General features: G+C 40.6%; 1 protein-coding gene across 12 annotated transcripts in view; it reads left to right on the top strand.

Moving 5' to 3' along the window:
* TACC2 (transforming acidic coiled-coil containing protein 2) overlaps positions 1–18,832 on the top strand; it is a 207,854-nt gene that overhangs the window by 172,988 nt on the left and 16,034 nt on the right. For 8 of the 12 annotated variants that reach the window (XM_075935333.2, XM_075935331.2, XM_075935334.2 and 5 more), the window contains 4 exons: positions 3,402–3,542; positions 4,375–4,464; positions 15,754–15,897; positions 16,907–16,983. In XM_075935333.2, the coding sequence (XP_075791448.2) occupies positions 3,402–3,542; positions 4,375–4,464; positions 15,754–15,897; positions 16,907–16,983 (452 nt within the window). The remainder of the gene's footprint in view (positions 1–3,401; positions 3,543–4,374; positions 4,465–15,753; positions 15,898–16,906; positions 16,984–18,832) is intronic. The other 4 variants (XM_006111418.5, XM_075935332.2, XM_006111422.5 and 1 more) reach the window with 2 other exon arrangements.

Raw genomic sequence — 18,832 nt, 5'->3', positions numbered from 1 at the left:
AAAAATAATTCTGTGGATTTTAGTCTTTTGTTGAAAAACGTGCCTCATTTCCATTAGAAATAACAGAATTTGATAGAGCACAAATGAGGGAAATTGATCCCCATTTTGGTCTAACAGAATACTGTTAAAATTGAGAACGTTTGTCCTGGTTCTTATTAGGGATGTGAACGACTAGTCGACTATCCGATAAGCAAACGCTTATTGGATAGTCTACACACTAGTCAACTATCAGAAAGAGGCAGCAAAGTGGGGGGAAAAGAGGAAGGAGTGCTTCAAGGTGGCAGCTCCGCATGGAGCCCGGGGCCAGACCCTGGGCTCCACACGGTGCTGCCACTTTGAAATGCCATGTGCAGCCCAGAGCGCCGTGGAGCCCGGGGTCTGCCACTTTGAAATACCCTGGGCTACCTGCAGTGTTTCAAAAAGACAGTTCTGTGTGCAGCCTGGGATCAGTTGGTGACTCTCCCACTGTCCGTGGGCTCCGTGCAGCACTGCCACTTTGAAACGCCACATGGAGCCTGATGCTGAATTTCAAGGTGGTAGTGCCGCATGGAGGCCAGGGCTAACCCTGGGCTTCATGAGGTGCTGCCACTTTGAAATGCCGCGGGAACCACTGGGCCAGCGGGGGACTGCTTGATTCCCCCACTGGCCCCGTGCTCCCCGCAGCGCTTTCATCTTTGAAGTGTAGCAACAGCCCTAGGGTTGTTGATACACTTCAAAGGTGGAGGCGCCCATATTGACTAATCAAATAGTCAATGCAAATTGCACTGACTGTTCGATTAGCCAGTTAATCTAAATTTTACACCCCTAGTTCTTATTAGAGATGTTAATGGTTAACTGGTTAATCATCTTATTAGACATGTTAATCAGTTAACTTGTGCCCAGACTGGCCGGAAGGGTGGGGGGACATTCCAGCCAGGGCAGAGAAGCCCCTGCTTGCATTGGAGGGGCTGCTTCAGCCTGGCTGGCCTCCCGCCTGGCTCCATTTAAGCAGTTAACTACTAGTTAAACATAATGTTTAACCAGTTAACTGGTTAAACAGGATGTTACGTTCCTAGTTCTTATCTTGGCTCAAATGTTTTTTTGTGATCAATTCCACAGGCAGACACTCTCATTAGCTTACTTGTTATGAAGTGGTTTGTTATGTTTTAACCTGACACATGTAGATACATAGATATATAGGCTGTGCCCACATTTTCTCAGGGGAGGGAGCGGTTGTATGAATATATAAAGAAGAATTGCTTTGTGAAAGTAGCATATACATATTGTGAAGTTCTTCAGCATTAATGGATGATGAACAGAGATTTCTCATTCTGTGATAATTTGCCAACTGTTTTGATATTATATAGTGAAGGGACTTTGTTAGAAACTTTTACTTTTGAACCCAATCCTGTTCTCAGTGGACTTAGCGTGAAGAGTTTATTCTTACTTCCAAACTGTAGCTGCTTTTAGACTTTAGAGCACTGGTTCTCAAACTTCTGAATATTTTGGATAGATTCTCTCAAGGACCCCTGGCATTCCTAAGCAAACCTTGATTTTATAACAGCTCTGCAGCAGGGACGTTAAATATCGGTTAATTGAATAGTCGAGTAACCTCTTCAATTCTTATTGGTTAGTCAACTATTCTATAGTCCCTGTGGGCGGGGCTGGCAGCCAGTGTGCTCCAGCCTCACTCCTGAGGAGCCAAGCTCCCCTTGTGGACTGGCTGCCTGTCACCCAGTGCTGCTGCCTCTGATAAAGAGGCAGCAGCATGGGGTGGCAGTAGCCCCTGTCTGGGGGATGTCTGAGCTCCCGGACCCAGCATGAGCTGAAAATGAGCGTGGCTGCCTGCCCACGTGACTCCTAATACACTTCAAATGTAGAGCTAACCCAGGAGTAGGTCCCGGACCTGGTGCGAGCCAGGATTGAGTCAAGCTGCCTGTCTGCCCAGCTCCTAATACACTTTAAATGCAGAGCTGCAGTGAGGTAGGTCCCAGCCCCATCACAAGTCAGGAGTGAGCCAGGCTGCTGGCCAGCCTGCTAAAAATGTACTGGCTGGGAGGAAGGGAAATGTGAGTAGTCTATAGGATTAACCTATAAGCTTTTGTTTATCGGTTAATCGACTATACCAGGAGTTCTCAAACTTTATGATACCGCGATCCCCCTCGAAGTTGCTCATGACCCCCTGGAGGGTCAGAACCCACAGTTTGAGAAACGCGGGACTATACTATTACGTCCCTACTCTGCAGCACTTGGTCACTAGAGGAAAAGTGACAGTACATGCATCTGACGAAGTGGGTCTTTGCCCACGAAAGCTTATGCTCCTACACTTCAGTTGGTCTATAGGGTTCCACAGGACTCCTCGTCGCTAGTGTTAAAGAGACAAAGTTAAAATCCTCTCATTTTACAAATTCAACAGGCATAGTTGGTTAGTTACATCTCGGTACATTGAGTTCCTATCCTTGGCAAAGCAATTCACATTTATTAGCCTGAAGACTCTGCTCACTGAGGAGAGCTTCCGTTGCGCGAATCTCAACAGGTGAACACTGTGATTCTGACCTCCTGTGGGTTTGATACTTCACTGATTTGGATGGCACTTGAAAAATTGATCATAGTTGAATTTACACCAGAGGACCAAATAGACACTTTGTAGTCAGTGCAAAAAGTTGTTCTGCATTCATTTTCATTTAGTTGATCAACGAAACCTCTGAATCTTCTATGAGAATCCTGGACAAAGCTACAATTTACATGGCGACTGTATGACAGAAGAGTGAGGCTATGTCTAGACTATAGACTTCTTTCGGAAGAAGCTTTTTTCGGAAGAGATCTTCCAAAAAAACATCTTCCGAAAGAGCATCCACACTGCAAAAGTGCATTGAAAAAGTGATCTGCTTTTTCGAAAGAGAGAGTCCAGACTGAGTGTAAGCTGTGATTGCTATGGATGCAGTGGCTACCAGGGCACCTGTGCTTTTTCCTCTTTCCTCCTCTTCCAAAAAAACTCCTTCTTCCCCATCTACACACACCTTTTTGCCCACTGTTCTTACATTTTTCTTGTGGAAGAACGCAATTGCAATGTGGACATTCCTCAAGTTTTGTCAGAAAAATGGCCGTTTTTCTGACAAAACTCTGTAGTGTAGACATACCCTGACTGACAATTATCATATAAGTACCTAAAAGTACCCTGGGCCACAGTTTGAGAACCATTGCTTTAGGGGCTTTAACACCATTTATTTCACTCTTCATTCTCAATTTTTTAATTTATAACTGACTCTCATTACATTTATTTCTGATTGGGTATGTATGCGTGTCAGAAAGAAAATATTACTGAAGGCAGTAAACAAATGTTTGAAGCAGATACATGATTTTCAGCCTGAGCCACTTTTGGCAGCTTCTTTTATTTGTTCTATATCCTCCTTACCCTTCAGACAACTCCTGTGGACTCCTTTATCTCTGCTGAGGCTCTTCTCAATAGGATATCTCATCAGACATCCATATGTGGTCAACTTGAATATCTAGAACCTGACTTAGCAGAAAAGAACCCCCCAGTATTTGCTCAGAAACTTCAGGTTTGTAGCAGAAATGTAAATACCAGTGTTCCTTTCTTCAGTTTGTCTAAACACCAGTAGAAAACACATTTCCCGCTCTTAAAAAAAGTTAAAAAAAATTGGGCCCTCTTCAAAGTTCCTTTTGCCTTTGAGAAACCTTTCAGAAATAGTGAGATTTGAATTTAACTCTTATAACAAATAAGTTAGTTTCTTAGTGTTTGAATACTGCCTAACAGTCTCATGTGGATGATCTCATTAACTATGTGCACATATTAAATATAGAGAGTTAACTTGACTGAATATGCTTTACTTTGGTAGACCAGTAAGCACAGAAATAGTTTCAGAGATGTAGGGCCCAATTCTTCTCTCAGTTCCACCAGGGTAAATCTGGAGTCATCCCATGAATGTTGGTGGAGTTACATTGGTACCAAACCAAGTGAAAATGAGAGTTACCTACTGTTTTTCTAATTGTGTCTAAGCTGTAATTTGATCTCACTTCCCTTGTGGAGTAATGCTGAATCAAAAATGATGGCAATCATAAATCAACATACAGTCAATAATGAAATGGAAAAACAATTAATGTATCAAACAAATATCTGAAAACTGATATCCCACCCAAAAAATTAACAATTATTTTCTTCTGAAAAAGTTTCTAGATATAACTGTCTCACAACTATCTGAAAACTTGCCTTTGTGTTCTGCTGATGTTTTCATCATGAAAGGAACACTGAATGTGTGTTATCCAAAAATTATCATGATGCATTAAACATTCATTCTCTGTGTGTGTGAAACATTTACATCATGTTCTTTAATACATTTTTTTTCCTGTGGATTACGTAAAACCATCTGACAGGAGGAGTTAGAGTTTGCTGCAATGAGGATAGAAGCTCTGACGCTAGCCAGACAGATTACCCTGTCTTCTTTCTCCTCCTTAGATTCCGAGGTATCTGTTTTATGCCTGCAATATGTGTGTGTGTGCACAGATTAAGAACCAGAGTGCTGCTTTTTCTTTAACATCAAGGTAACTAAGCGTCTCTGAGTGACGTTTGAAGCTGTGTGCACCTCTGCATATGACACCAAAGAGCATGCTGATAGCCTTACTCTACACAAAAATGCTGTCACCTGCTCCATTTGCAGAACAGTTCTACCTTCAAAGTTAACTGATGGCCTGGAGGCAAAAGGCAGTTAAATAAAACATGGGGTAGCCAAATTCTGCCTTTTAGATGATCACGTGTTTGTATTTGAGATCCAGATTTGGTTTCAAGTATTTGTTGGCAAAATAAATAAGTTGATACTTTTGTGAATAGAGAATTACAAATTCTGGCTCATGGTGCAATTTGCCTTTTATTGCTCCTTTAAGTCTGAAATCTAATGACTTGACCCTAAAACTTAAAAAGTTCAATCTACTCTCACTTCAGGCTTCTGAAGAATGGGATTCAAACGGTTATGAATGACCTCAGGGGCTCTCAAGGGAAAGAGCCTCCCCAACATAAATCCTCTTTGTTCATTAAGATCTAAAGATTTTCTGTATTGATACTCCTACAGCATGCTGGCTAGTGCCATGTCAGTGTGATGCATCATCAGAGTAACACTGCTCCAGTGATGCATGTGGTTTCTCTTGTATTTGAAACTAGCCTGAAGTGTTAGCTCTGTTGTAGTGTCTTTGATGTTTAGTACAAAGAGGCTATGTCTACACTACAGAGTTTTCGCGGAAAAATGGCTGTTTTTCCGCAAAAACTCGCCGAGTGTCCACACCTCAAGCGCGTTTTTGTGCAAGACAATCGAAAGAACAGAGTGGTTTTTGTGAAATTGGTATTCTTCTTTCTATGAGGAAGAACGCATTTTTGCTAAAGAGTTCTTTTGCAAAAAGGCATGTGTGGATGGGGAACACGGATTTTTTGCACAGAAAGAGGAAAAAGCACAGGTGCCCTGCTGGCCATTCTGTGCATACCAATCAGTGCTTTCTTTCAAGAGAGCGTCCATGCAATATGGATGTTCTCTTTTGCAATAGTGTGTCACTTTTTCGATGCACTTTTGCAGTGTGGATGCTCTCTTGCGTAAGAAGTTTTTGCGGAAGATCTCTTCTGACAAAAGCTTCTTGCACAAAAAGCCTGTAGTCTAGACGTAGCCATAGTGTGCCAGTCGAGGAAGCCCTTTATGGTGCTTTTAATAAAGAGCTTACAACAATCGCAGGAGTTGTACCTCAATGGTATGCTTCAACTATAGTATCAACTGAATCGACAACAGTGTCCTGCTAACATGAGACATTTATTTCCATAACAGGAGAATGTTAATCTGCCTTGTCATTCTCCAGTGGCTTTTCTTTTCTTACACTAAATGATGAATAAATACGGCAGTGGGAGAGTCCCAAATAATTCCTTTAATATATGTGGCAGCTGTGCATGGCAGCTGTGCACAGCACCATCACTGCAGTTTGATTGGCTCAGAGATTAGGCTTGATCTGTGTTTTAACCAGTCATAATAAACTAGTTGGTTCATAAAGGTAGGTCTCTTTTGAGAGTGTATTGTGCTTTTATGGATAAACTGGTGGCCACTTAGAATAAGTGTGAGTAATTTAGCGAATGTTGGTAAATAGTGGCCTTTGATGCAACTCTAAAAGAGTAATGGCTATTTCATTTAGTGCAGAGCTCTAAACCTCTACCCCAGTTAGCACACACAGTTGCAGCCCATCTCAGCTGCATGCTGAAGGCCAGTCTGCATAGCAGGGTCTGGTTCCCCGGTTGCCTTGTCCGATGGGGTACCTGTTCCTCGCTGGCCCACACATTGGTATCTGGGCTGCCCTGCTGCAGGATGGCTGGCCAGCCCCTCAGAGTCGTGGGTCTGGGACTGTTAGCCCACCCCACAAGTTCGGGATGCCCAACTAGCCCATAGAGTTGGGGATCCAGGGCTACTGCAAAGCTCTGGACTCTGGGTTCTGTGGCTGCTATTGGGGCTGGTACTCCTGGCTGGTCCTGTGGGTTGAGGGATTTGGAGTTCTTGGTCAGCTTCAGGTGGGCCGGAGGCTCCTGACCAGCCCCTTGGGGTCTAAGTTGCTAGGTCCTAAGCTGCTGCCCAGCCTGGCAAGCTCCAGGACTCCTGCCTGGCCCCACATGGCAGGGATCTGGGGTAACCACGTGTGGGTATCCGGGGTTGCTATATGGTTGGGGTCTGGGGTAAGTGGCTGGTGCTGCACAGCCTGAGTCCAGGGCAGCCATGTGGTGGGCAGCTGGGCAGTGGCCCCACGTGGTGGGGGGTCTAGGGTGGGCAGCTCACCAGCCCCACTCCCCTTGCGGCTGGAGTCAGGGGCTTGGCTGCCGCTGCCCAGGTAGCACATTGATGTAGTATAATGAATGGTATAAAATGAGAGGAAGTAATTCCTTCCTTTTGGAAATATGATGGTGTCTAAGTAAGTAGACTCCTGTTTTGAGTGAAGGCAGTGGGAAACTTTGCTGTTGCCTTGCATGATAGTATGCTTGGGCCTAACTTTCTCATTAGAAAAAGAAGGAATAAATAGAAAATGGCATTTTCTCAGTTGGAGTAAAATACTTGCAATTAGTCTTAGCACTCCGCGATTCTGATCAATTTGTGTTCTTATATCCATCTATAGTAATGTAATGATACACTGCATGATACAGATGTCATGTTAGGTTGGGAAGGACTTTTGTCCTTGGTTAACTTTAGTCTTTAAGTGGATGTTGCTAAAATCAAATTAGCCCATGATGATAACCCTTGTGACTAACACTCATCTTATAGTGGCTGATGGACTCAATGTGGATTAAGTATAATAGGATACACCAGATGACTGCAGTAACTTAAAGCCAGAAGATACAGAGGATAGACATAGGATACTGTCTGGCATGAACACTTTCTGAAAGTCGCTAGTTATTTTCTCAATATGGTATAAATATATTTGTAACTGTTGTGCATACAGGAGTAAAAACTTGCAATACTTTTTTAATAAAAATAAAACTACCTTTTATAGTGATTAAGTTACATCTAAATAAAAAACTCAAGCACTAATTGCTAATCTAAAAATGATAACACTTGAGTCATAACATTGTGGGGCAGTAGGAATTAGTCCTTTTCATTCGGATGAAGAGGGGCTTTTGTGACAGCAGGAGACATTGGGTCTGAACCTTGCCCTCTGAAATGAGTGGGAGTTTTGTTGTTGACTTCAGCAACAGGAGACTTATTCTTCCAAAGATGTAAACAATGCAGACAAAGTCTTCTCAGATACAACTAAAACCTAAGAGTGAAAACAGTAGGGCTATGTCTACACTGCACCCGTTTTGCGCAAGAAATATGCAAATGAGGTGAAGCATGGAATATCACCATGCCTAATTTCCATAATTAACGGGGCTCCGTTTTTGCACAAAACCCCCCTGTTGCACAAGAGCCATTCTTCCTGAAAAAAATGCGGAAGAACGGCTCTTGCATAAGATGGGGGTGGGGGACTGCTCAAAAAGGAGGCAGGTAGACAGCTCCTTTTTGCGCAAAAGCCTCTTGCGCAAAAATGGAGCCTCATTAATTATGAAAGTGAGAAACAGCGATATTCCATGCTTCTATTTCTTGCGCAAAACAGGCACAGTGTAAACATAGCCTAGAAGAAAAAGAACTATTACTAGCAAACATGGCTCTAGCTTGCCAGTGCTAAGATGGCTGGCTGCTGCTTGGACAAAAAAAAACAATGACTGTTGAACAGATATAGGTATCCAATACCCATTTTTTGTGTCAGCAGGACAGGTCTGAGGAAGAGTCCATGTCATCCACTCAAAGCGCTGAGATAACATGTAAAGCTATGATGTTGAAATAAGCACTTCTCAAATGTAATTTAAAGAAACCTGTGGCAAAAGGGTGATGGCAGGAAGAGACAAAATATACATAATTGTTTTAGTGGACAGAGGTAGCAAAATGTTAAGGGGTAAGTTTTTGGACAAGAACTTTCCTTTTTTCTGGCACAATTGTGCTTGCAAAATCTAGGGCCACATTTTTGGGTGCACAGTTTACTTTGAGTGGAAGCACACATCATGTAGTTAAAAGATGTGATGATTCTACTTTTTGCCCCAAAGTACATTTGTGAGTGCACAAATATTGTTGTGAAAGCAAAGCCAGGTCTCAGCCCAGATAAATGGATACTTCTATGCGAACATTACAGTAAACTTCTTCCATTTCATTTCAGTGCCCATGCATATCTTTATTTACTTTTAATTCTTTTGTGTGACAGTATTAGTGTAGTTGGTAAATTGAGGTGTATTGGGTCACATTCCTAATTAAATATCTGAATTCTAGAAGAGATGCTGGACAAAGGAAATGTATATGCTTTCCATTTACTTACACTAAAATTTCAGTGACCCATATGTAAGATTAATTCCCCTGCAGAATGTAATCCTTCTGTGTGAGGGTCAGTGATTTATAAATCCCTGTACTTTGTAATTACCTTAATTAAATGTTTACATTATTAGCGCTGCTGGTACTGTTGTTAGGTGCTGAATTCATAGTACAGATAGAACCATTTTAACGTGAATACTGTAGTTTTATTTGTCAAATTGTCATTTTCTGAGCCTTTAAAAAAAGGAAAATTTAAATCTGAAAAGGTATCTGTTACTCTATTTTGCAACACGTGAGATGCTGTATGAAATTGGCTTGCAAGATAATATTCCAAGTACTGGTAATGGTCTCGCCTATATAAATTGAATTGGATAATTCCAGTAGGCCGGACAATTTTAGGGTTCAGTGGAACCGATTCACCTTTCACATCCCTACTCTGTTTTTATAGGACAGTGATATGCGAGAAGATGAATTGAGAAGGACGAAAAGATACCTCTTCACTAATCATAATGCTATAGAATGATTATTTGGCAAATCCCCTTTGTCTGTGTCTGTCTATACAAAAGCAAGCTCATATCTTACTCAAACCATAAGGCATGTAGAGATTTTTTTTTTTTTTACTCAGCCATGGCAGCCCTTTAAAGTGGAAGAGCTGAGAGAGCGTGCTCCCATAGCTCTGTGTAAATCACCTCTGTGAGGGGAGCAGTTAACAGGGCTGGGAGTGCAGCTCCCAGCACTGGAGCCTGGTTCACACTGGTGCTTTACAGCTCTGTACCTCGCTGCGCTCGAGGGGGAGGAGATTCACACCCCTGACCCCATAAGTTACAACGAGTGTAAAATTGGCCTCAAAGCACTAGAATTTAAGCATCACATACTTGCCCTTCACATTTTGGCTGCAAGTGGTATAGTGTAGCATAGGGATGTAAGTAACTAGTCGACTATCTGATAAACAATTTTATCAGATGGTCGACCAGTCCCTTGACTAGTCGCTTCCTCCCTCCCCCATGAGGAAGCAAGAGTGGGGAGCAGGAGCCTGTGCTGGAGGGAGCCTGGTTTAAAAGCCGGCTTCTGATTTAAAAATCAGAAGCACAGTAAAGGGACCCCACGCAAGCCGGGACAGATGATTCCCAGGTCGCGCCAGGTACCTCCTGCTGCACACCAGCCTTAAGAGTCAGCTCTTAATACAGTTAAAAGGCTGGTACACACCGGGGAGCACCTGGCACGAGCCAGGAATCAGCTGTCCCAGCTTACACTGGGTCCGTCCTGCTGCACTTTAGCCTTTGAAATGTATTAAGAGCTGCTGCGCTCCCCCGCTTATCAGCTAGTCGATTAGTTGATTAAACTAAATTTAACATCCATAGTACAGCCTGCTTTGTGGTTTCAAGGCTCTACAGAACTACTGCTGCTGTTGCAATAATTGTGAATCAAGACTAATGTCCAAAGGGCTAAATTATTAAATTTTACATATAAAGCATATGGGTGAACTTTAAAGGTAGGTGTTTCACAGACTGGTTTGTCCTGAATTTCAGTATAGACAGAAGTGAAGGACAGGGTCAAAATTCCATCAATACCTAAGGTAACAAGTAATGTTAGAAAAAAAAATCCACCTCTTTTTTTTTAAATAATCTCTTTTAGGAAAATTACATGTGAACCTCTGTGTGCATATGAATATCTCATCAGTATTAATTAAAGTGAAACTTCCAAAAATAAGAATCATGAACCAGATTCTAGTCTTGGGCTTTGGCTGCTTTGCATCACACTAGAAATAGAATCTGGTCCTTACACTAGTTTTCTGTCCTAATGAATGTGTGATCTTCCACTACTGTAATACTGGCATGAATACAAAGTTGAGCTTTAAATCACAGGGCAGGATGCTGCACTATAGCAGTAGTCTGAAAGCACTAGTCTGAAAGGAGGAAAGAGTAGTTTGCTGTGAAAACAGATTTATATCTACAATAGTCTGAGTGAGTTCCGATTTAAAACATGAGTACATGCAATTTGGGGATTTGTAGTGGATCCACAGTTGATTATTGTATATGGGGCGTGAGCAAGAGAGAGAGTGTGTCATGGGAATGATCTGAACTGTGAAATATCATTCAGCAGGAAAGCCATGAAAACGTAGTACATAATGTTAAATGGAGGTTTGAAATATGGATCAGAAAGGAAAGTAATGGATGGTTCATTGAAAAGGAATAATTATTAATGGCTATGTATTCTGTTACCCAAATGCTTGTGCATTGTGGCATTTTTGTTTACACGGAAGGACTGGTTTTATAAGTTTTAGCAACAGATATGAGTTGATGTCAGATGATGATTTATCAGAATTTGAAATATTGTGTATGACGGATGAGGCTGATGACCTCTGTGAAGAGGAACTCTGTGAAGTGCTGCAAGGTTTTTGTAAAGCACAATCTCATTGATCATGCCGTAGTTAGTACAAATGATATAGGGAGTTCTTTTTTTATCTGGATTGCTCTGGTTTAAGAGAATATTGAAAAAAATTATTTTGTTATTTATGTGCTTGTTTCCAAGCATAAATGAACTTTTTGAGAAATAAGTTACATCCCCATCATTGCATTCTCTGTAATTGTGATATCATTGTGGTGGTTTGGGATACGTTATTTTGCTGCAGATCAGGTACAGCCCTGGTTCTTTAGTGTTGCACCTGTTCTACCTGTTATTCCATTGCATAACATTGAGTTTCTGTGAAACAGGACAATCCTTCATGAATTTTGCGATATCCAAGACCGTAGGGCCATGTCTACACTACACTAAAGATCGATGCTGCCGCAGTCAATCTTGTGGGTTCAATTTAGCTGGTCTAGTGAAGAACCGCTAATTCAAACTCAAAGGGCCCCCCCATCAGCACCAGTAATTCTGCTCTGCACGAGGAGTAAGGGAAGCCGATGGGAGTGTTAGCTCCTGTCGATCTCCTGCTGCGTGGATGGTGATTTAAGAAACGTCAGCTCCAGCTACGTAATTAACATAGCTGGAGTTGCATATCTTAAGTCGACCTTCCCCTTTATTGTAGATGTGCCCTAGCTGAGCATCTGGGGAAAATGTTGATCCGAAGTCTGAGTTTCTGCAGTTCAGTATTGTTTCTTTCTTTTGACAAAGCTGTCAAGTGCATCAGGAACTTGTAAAGCAAAGGTGGACACTACCATATGAAATACTGTTTTTCAACCATATGAAATACTGTTTTTCAACAAAGAAATCAGTGTTTGATTGTCAAAAAATTGGTGCTGAAACTCCTTGTTCCATTTTAATAGTAACTTTTAGATTTGTTAATATGACTCTCCCCCACCCCCATGGCACTTGTAGGCTGGTCATAAACATAACTGATCAGTTTGCTGTAAATTCTCCCCATTTCCATTGGCTTTCATTATAAAGTGTATGCTGTTAGTCTTGATGACCATAATACATGATACCTCTGTGAATAGCAGAGCTGGGGAAAAGATTGTTCAAATGTTCATTCAGATTCTTCAATGATCTTGTTAGTGTATCTGTGTCCACATTTGATTTTGTTTTCTATGAATATTCTAGCAAGCAAATTAACTGCTGGGAATGTTTGCTGGGAGAATGAATCTGGGCAAATATTGTATAATCCTAGAAAACAAACTTGAAATTCAGAAAAGTATATATTCAGAGTGGAAGCATAATAGTAAGAGTACACTTATTCCGTCAGAACAGGGACATGCCATATCACTTGTGTCAAATATAATCCAATGCAACAAATGAGGTACAGAGCTGGTATTATTAGTGGTCATAACAGCAAATAATTTATAAGAGAACATTGCATTCCACTTTGGGATCATTCTGGAACAGTAATATAAGAAAAATATTGAACTGTATTTGCTATAAATTTTTCACTTGACCCTAACAAATGGAAAACAACTGTAACAAGCACCATAGAAATTATAGAAATAAAATAGCCATATGCTATAATATTAAAAATGAGACAACCATATTGCAGAGTGAGGTATACTTAGGAACAAACTATTCTTGAATGGTTCAATATACACTTGTAAGGAAAGGAAGCAGCTCCATGGATTTATGGATGAATGCATAATTATACTGTGGACTATGTGTTTTTGGGAAAGTCATTTCACTTTCTCTGTTTCCGAGTTGGTAAAAATGAGAGTAATACCTGTTTGGCAGGGATGTTTTGAGGGTTAGTTAATAGGCCAAATACTTTGGGGAGCCATTTTAACTTATTGGATAAAGTAAGTAGAATCTTAAATTCATCTGCACTTTGTACATTTATTTGAATTTTGCTTTGAACATACAAGATCAAATACAACTTGGATATAAACAACGCAGTACAGGTTGGACCTCCCTGGTCTAGCATCCTCAGGACCTGAGTGGTCCCGAAGGAGGGAGTTTGCCAGATCGGGGTGTTTAGGCCTTGGGTTCTCCTGGGCCTCCCCTTCTGGCCACTGGCTCAGCCAGTGCCCTGCCCCCATCCCACAGACGGGACTCCACTCTGGGCCGCATCTCCCCTCTGGCTATCGGGGTTCCCTGCCCCCACCCAGCAGCCGCTCCTTGCCCCTGGTCACAGGGGCGCCATACCGCTGGCTGGCAGAGCTTCTCTTCCGATCGCCAGGCCTCCCTGCCCCCAGCTGGCAGTGGTAGTTCTACGCCTCTGGCCATAGGGGTTCACATTCTGGCTGCCAGGGGTTGCTGTCCCTGGTGGGCAGAGCTCTACTCCTGGCTGCTGAGGCTTCACGGTCCTGGCCAGCAGCGCCTCCATGGTCCTGGCCAGTGGTGCTCACCTCCTGGTTGGTGGGGCTCCCCGCTTATCCCTGCCGCAGCCACCAGCCTGCTGGGTTGGCTCTCTGCTCCCAGGACACTGTCCCTGCAGGCTGCCTGCTGCCAGACTAGCTGAGTTCCCAGCCACTAGCAACAGCCGTGGTTGTGCCTGACCATGGATATTGCCACACCAGAGAGTCCTGGACCACAGAGGTTCAATCTGTACTAACAACCCCAAAAGCACTATGAATACCCCAAACAAAGTAGTAGCAATAAAGGCAAATCCTAAGGAAGCCAAATTCAAGGCATGGATCCTGTAGCTGTCACATGCAGTGTTTTTGTAGATACACTATTAATTGAATGTCACAAGTTATGTCAGCATCTTCAGTCCTATCCATGAAACTTTGGTCTACATGGCTACTTATTAGATAAAGCAAGTTGTGTCTATTTTTACCTTTTAATATTTTAGTTAACACATTAGCAGTTCTGAATAAATAGTTAAACTAAAGCTCCCTGATACCTGACCTTTCTTTAACAGAAGTTTGTCCCATTTTTCCTAGTATTATATGTCACAGCTCAAAAAGATTCTTGAGCATCAGTTCTTTTTTCTTAAGAATTTTGTATCTTACTAAAGTCCCCTTTACTGCAAAGTCTCATCTACTGACTAAAAGAGTGTGCATGTGGAATTGATGTTTTTGGTTTGCTTTTGTTTATTTTTAATAGTGTGAGATGGTAATTTAAACTGACTAACCCATTAAACTAGATTTGAACAAGGCGAAACCATTTTTCTTATGCATATTTGAGACTTGTTAGAATGTATAGGTCTTTAATCCCTAGACCTTTCTAAACAAGGATATTACCATCTTAAACAAGGATATTACATTTTAGTTAAAACATTGGACTGGGAATGAGAACACTTGGGTTCAGTCTTAAACATTACTTTGGACTTCCCTTGTGACATTGCACAAGTCATGTAGGGCCTGATTTTTCATTTCCATGGACTTTATGTAGTCATGTACATTAGTACATAGTGGACATGAAATGCTCTCTGATCTGAGTGGTTGTTTCTACTGACTTTGCACGAATATCAAGCCTGCTCATCAGTCTCTAGTACCTCATTTCCCCATCTATAAAGTGAAGATGTTATTACTTCCCTAAGGCACTCTGAGGATACACCAAACATTTTTGAAATACTGTACAGCATTGCATAAAAATGCTGTTATTTCCAACAATAAATTTCCTATATTGGACCATCTCTTTCACTACCCTCTTCTTCCATATATGAAACAATTCTTATGCAATTTTCACCCTTCACATGTATTTCTTTAAAACAGTGATTATTTATTTTTAGCATCCTCCTAATTCTTTCTTATAATCTTTATAACTTTGCTGTGGCTAGCCCTGAATGTAAGGTATCCTGCATTGGTTAGGTTTACTGTATTATTTGTAAGATAATGCATATAACTTTTACACAGTAGTTTTTTTAGCTCTCTTCCCATTTTTCCCATTTCTCATTTTATTTGTACCTTTGAGCCGGACTGTGTTTGTCTTCCTCAGTCAAGTAGTCCTTTTGACCTGATCTGAACTATTCATGTGACTAGGATGAGTAAAACTGGCCTTTTAGAAATAAAACTGGATTTAACTTATTAATCTTTCATAGAAAACTTGAATGTTAAATATAGGTAGAGAAATAGCATCACCAGTATTGAAGTACCCTACTACATATCTATAGAATATGATACTTTGGTCAGAACTGGGGTGAGGTACAGTGTCTTTTAGCATATCTTTTCCTGTAATTTTAAATACTGTGTGACTGAAATTTCAAGGATGACTACTTCAGTTTTTTTCTTGTGTTCTTTCCTCGGATGCTCTTATTGCTGGATATTTCTCCCCCTCTCTTCCCCCTGCCCCTAGGTGTAGAATAGTTTTGAGAAGTTCTGATCATGGCTTCAAAATGTTAGATTTCCCAGCATTATCTTTATTGCTTTCTATATTAAAACAAAATGATGAAAGTTAACATATTGACACTTTGTTTTCCATTCATTGTTAAGGTTACATTTCCTCATTGTTTCATTTGTCCCACTAAAAAGCCAGCTGAACTATTAGTAAACCCATAAATAATGATGCTCAATTTTTTTTATTAAAAAAAATACAGAAAGAGCCTGCTATCCCAGCAGATGTTTCCATCTCGAAAAGTACTCTGTATTCACGAATCAGTACTTCTGAGGCAGAAAATACCTCAGGTCTTCTCTACCAACAACAAGATTTGGATTCTGCACTACGAATTGCCAGAGAGGAGGTAACTATTTTTAGGTTCTGGAAATAAGTATCTTCTGTTGGCAGCTTACTTCTTTCTAGTTTTCTCGAAACCCATTCCCCTGAACTTGACATAGTCTGTACTGAAAACTGTGGTCCTGATTCTCATTTACTGCCCTGGCAGTGCAAAAGGCACTTAAAATGGGAGTATTATTTGCTTGATGTATATGAGATCAGACCCAGTATATGGAAACTTGTATTATTTAATTTACATAGCACTATGCACTTACCTGCAATCTGTGCAACTTGAACAATGGAATGTTATTTTTAGAACAAATGTTATGAGGTTCTGCTTTTTTATTATTTTATAGTGCCTACATGGGGCTCTAGAGAAAACAAGAAAGCCTGGCCCCTGCCTGATAAGATGATGCAATGAAATGTTGGAAAAATAGAAACTGTGTGGCTATAACATATCCCAGGATAGGGAGGGACAAGGAGAAACATAAGTTATGAATATTATGATTCTGTGATTACTCAATTCAGACATACATGCAGAAAAGTAGAACCTTCCTTCAGGCAGATCCTGAAGGCATCACTCAACACCTACATAAGAGTTTGGAAATTTGATCCCTTGTGAAATCAGATATAAGAGCACTCCATCTACAGAGGAATAGAATAGCACTGTGAAAATTATCTAAGGGTAATTAGGGATGAGCATAAATTTTAACGCAAGACTGGCCACTTTTCAAAAGAGCTGGTGAAAGTCTGAATTGGTTTCTATAGACACGCTTCTGAATGCAGGCCTTTGGTTGGAAATGGACAATTCCTTGGATTTTATATATAGATTTGAATCTAAATCTAGATACAAAATCTGTAGCTCCGGCTTTTCTCTAGCAAAAGTTTGAGAAACAGTTTGAATATTAAACTGAAAAAGTGATTGTGTAACCCATTAAAATACAATTTAGTTCTAGTATCTGGTTAATTAGCAGTCTTAATGAATTCTTTGGATTTATCTAATTTTCATACAACCTGTTTCCTCTTCCTCTGTATAGACTGTGGCAAAAGAAAGAGAAGTATCTGAATGGAAAGACAAATATGAAGAAAGCCGAAGGGAGGTGATGGAGATGAGGTGAGGTTTTCAGTCCAATAGAATTTTTCGGCTTATGAATATTCCCAAGCAAACTGGGGTTTGCAGAAATGTATTAGTTATTTGAAATTCTTCAGCACTTTTTTGACTACACTCTTTGGAATGATCCTAAATAATTTTCTGCTAATTGTGTTATTCACAGCTGGTGAAATTCACCACTGTTCAGATAAACATCATGAAGCCAAATAATCACTTTAACCACATAAAATTCTCAAAGTTGTGAGAGTTAAGAGGAGTGGTGGATTCATCTTTGGCTGGTTTTCTGCACAGTGGTAAACTTTCCTCTAGTCAAGCTGTGTTGTTTAGTGTTCGTTGGTCAATCAGAGAATATGGTATTGTTTGTGTTCCCTAGCTGAATGAAAGCACCTGCCCTTTTTGGTAAGAATATTCTTATTAGTAAATGTAATAACATTTGTGCCAGTAGAATTTAATTTTTTATCTTGTAAATAGGAGATCTGTTTCAGGCCTTTTTTTGGTCACTCTTTGAAGGAGCAAACTGTCACAACCACATCTGAGGCTTTAAAGCTTTATGGGTGGGGAGAAGGGAGAAGAAGGGAGGGACAAGAGTCTTCAAAATCTTTCTTGCAAAGACATTGCTTAAATGAGCATTTAAACACAAAAATCTAAGGGTCATTTTAAATGCTGATCTGTAGGTACAACTCCTGCTGCTATCAAGGAGGGTTGTATGCATGGATCAAGGGTAATAACATAACAGTGTCAAAAACAGTGCATTGGAGTTGATGCCCAATGATATTCTGCATGGATTGCTGTTAGGGGTAGTCTTCTTTAACATTTTCTTGAATAAATGTGGGAGAAAGAGTAATGTAAATCCAGGAAATTGGGAGGAGCTGCAAAAAAAAAAAAAAAAAAAAAAAAAAAAAACCAAAACAGCGAGACAAAAGTTAGAAAATTGGGTAGAAAATATCATAGTGAGATTTAATTTGAAAAGTTCCAGCTAAAGCATCTGGAGAAAAATAATCCAAAATACACACAACTCATTCAAGAAGAAATCTTGGAAAATGAATTGCTGAAAGCAGGGGGGGGGGTCTTTGCAGTGTTAAAAAAGGCAACATGAACATGATTTGGGGTTGCATACATAAAGGCATTACCACACAGAAAGGCATTACAACATGGACTTTTCTACATAGCTCTAGTGTGACTATCCATGGAGGACTGCATTCAGCTTTGTGCACTTTGCTGCTAGAAAAACTAATGATAGATTGTTCAGAGGAAAGTCAGAGAAGAGCAATCAGAATGATAATTGATTGACGGAAATGATTGACAAGGAAAGAATAAAAGAGCTAACTAATTTTGGCTAAGAGATGACAAAGGAAGAGTAAGATAATATGTGAAAGACAAACTCCAAGAAAGAGGGGAAATGGATTAGTATGATACATGGAGATATAGTTACAAACACTGGGATGAAACTTAGGAAACAGAAAATGTGGGCTCCATGTTAGGAAATTTATTTTTTACCTTAGATCTTTGAGGCCATTGAATAGTCTTACAAGGTTCACCTTGAACTTTTAATTCTAGACAAGGCAAAATACTAGAACATTTTCTTTAGCAAACAGTAGCAAAGACGTGGACTGGATGGTCTTCTGTCTGTTTCCAGTGGTTATGGGCTAGTCTAGACTGGGAAATTACATTGTGCTAGCACATGGTTTTTAGTAAAAAATTTGATGCCCTAACTTTGCAGGATCCTATTCTAACACCGTCTAACTTCCTGGAGTATACAGAGCTGTCAAAGACATGGGCTACGTCTAGACTGGCACGATTTTCTGCCAATGCTTTTAACAGAAAAATTTCTGTTAAAAGCATTTGCAGAAAA

The sequence above is a fragment of the Pelodiscus sinensis genome, chromosome 8 (genome assembly GCF_052426305.1).
Source record: "Pelodiscus sinensis isolate ZL-2025 chromosome 8, ASM5242630v1, whole genome shotgun sequence".
Lineage (NCBI taxonomy): Eukaryota > Metazoa > Chordata > Testudines > Trionychidae > Pelodiscus > Pelodiscus sinensis.
Note: the sequence above shows the minus strand (reverse complement) of the source record. Positions and strands in the feature narration are given on the sequence as shown.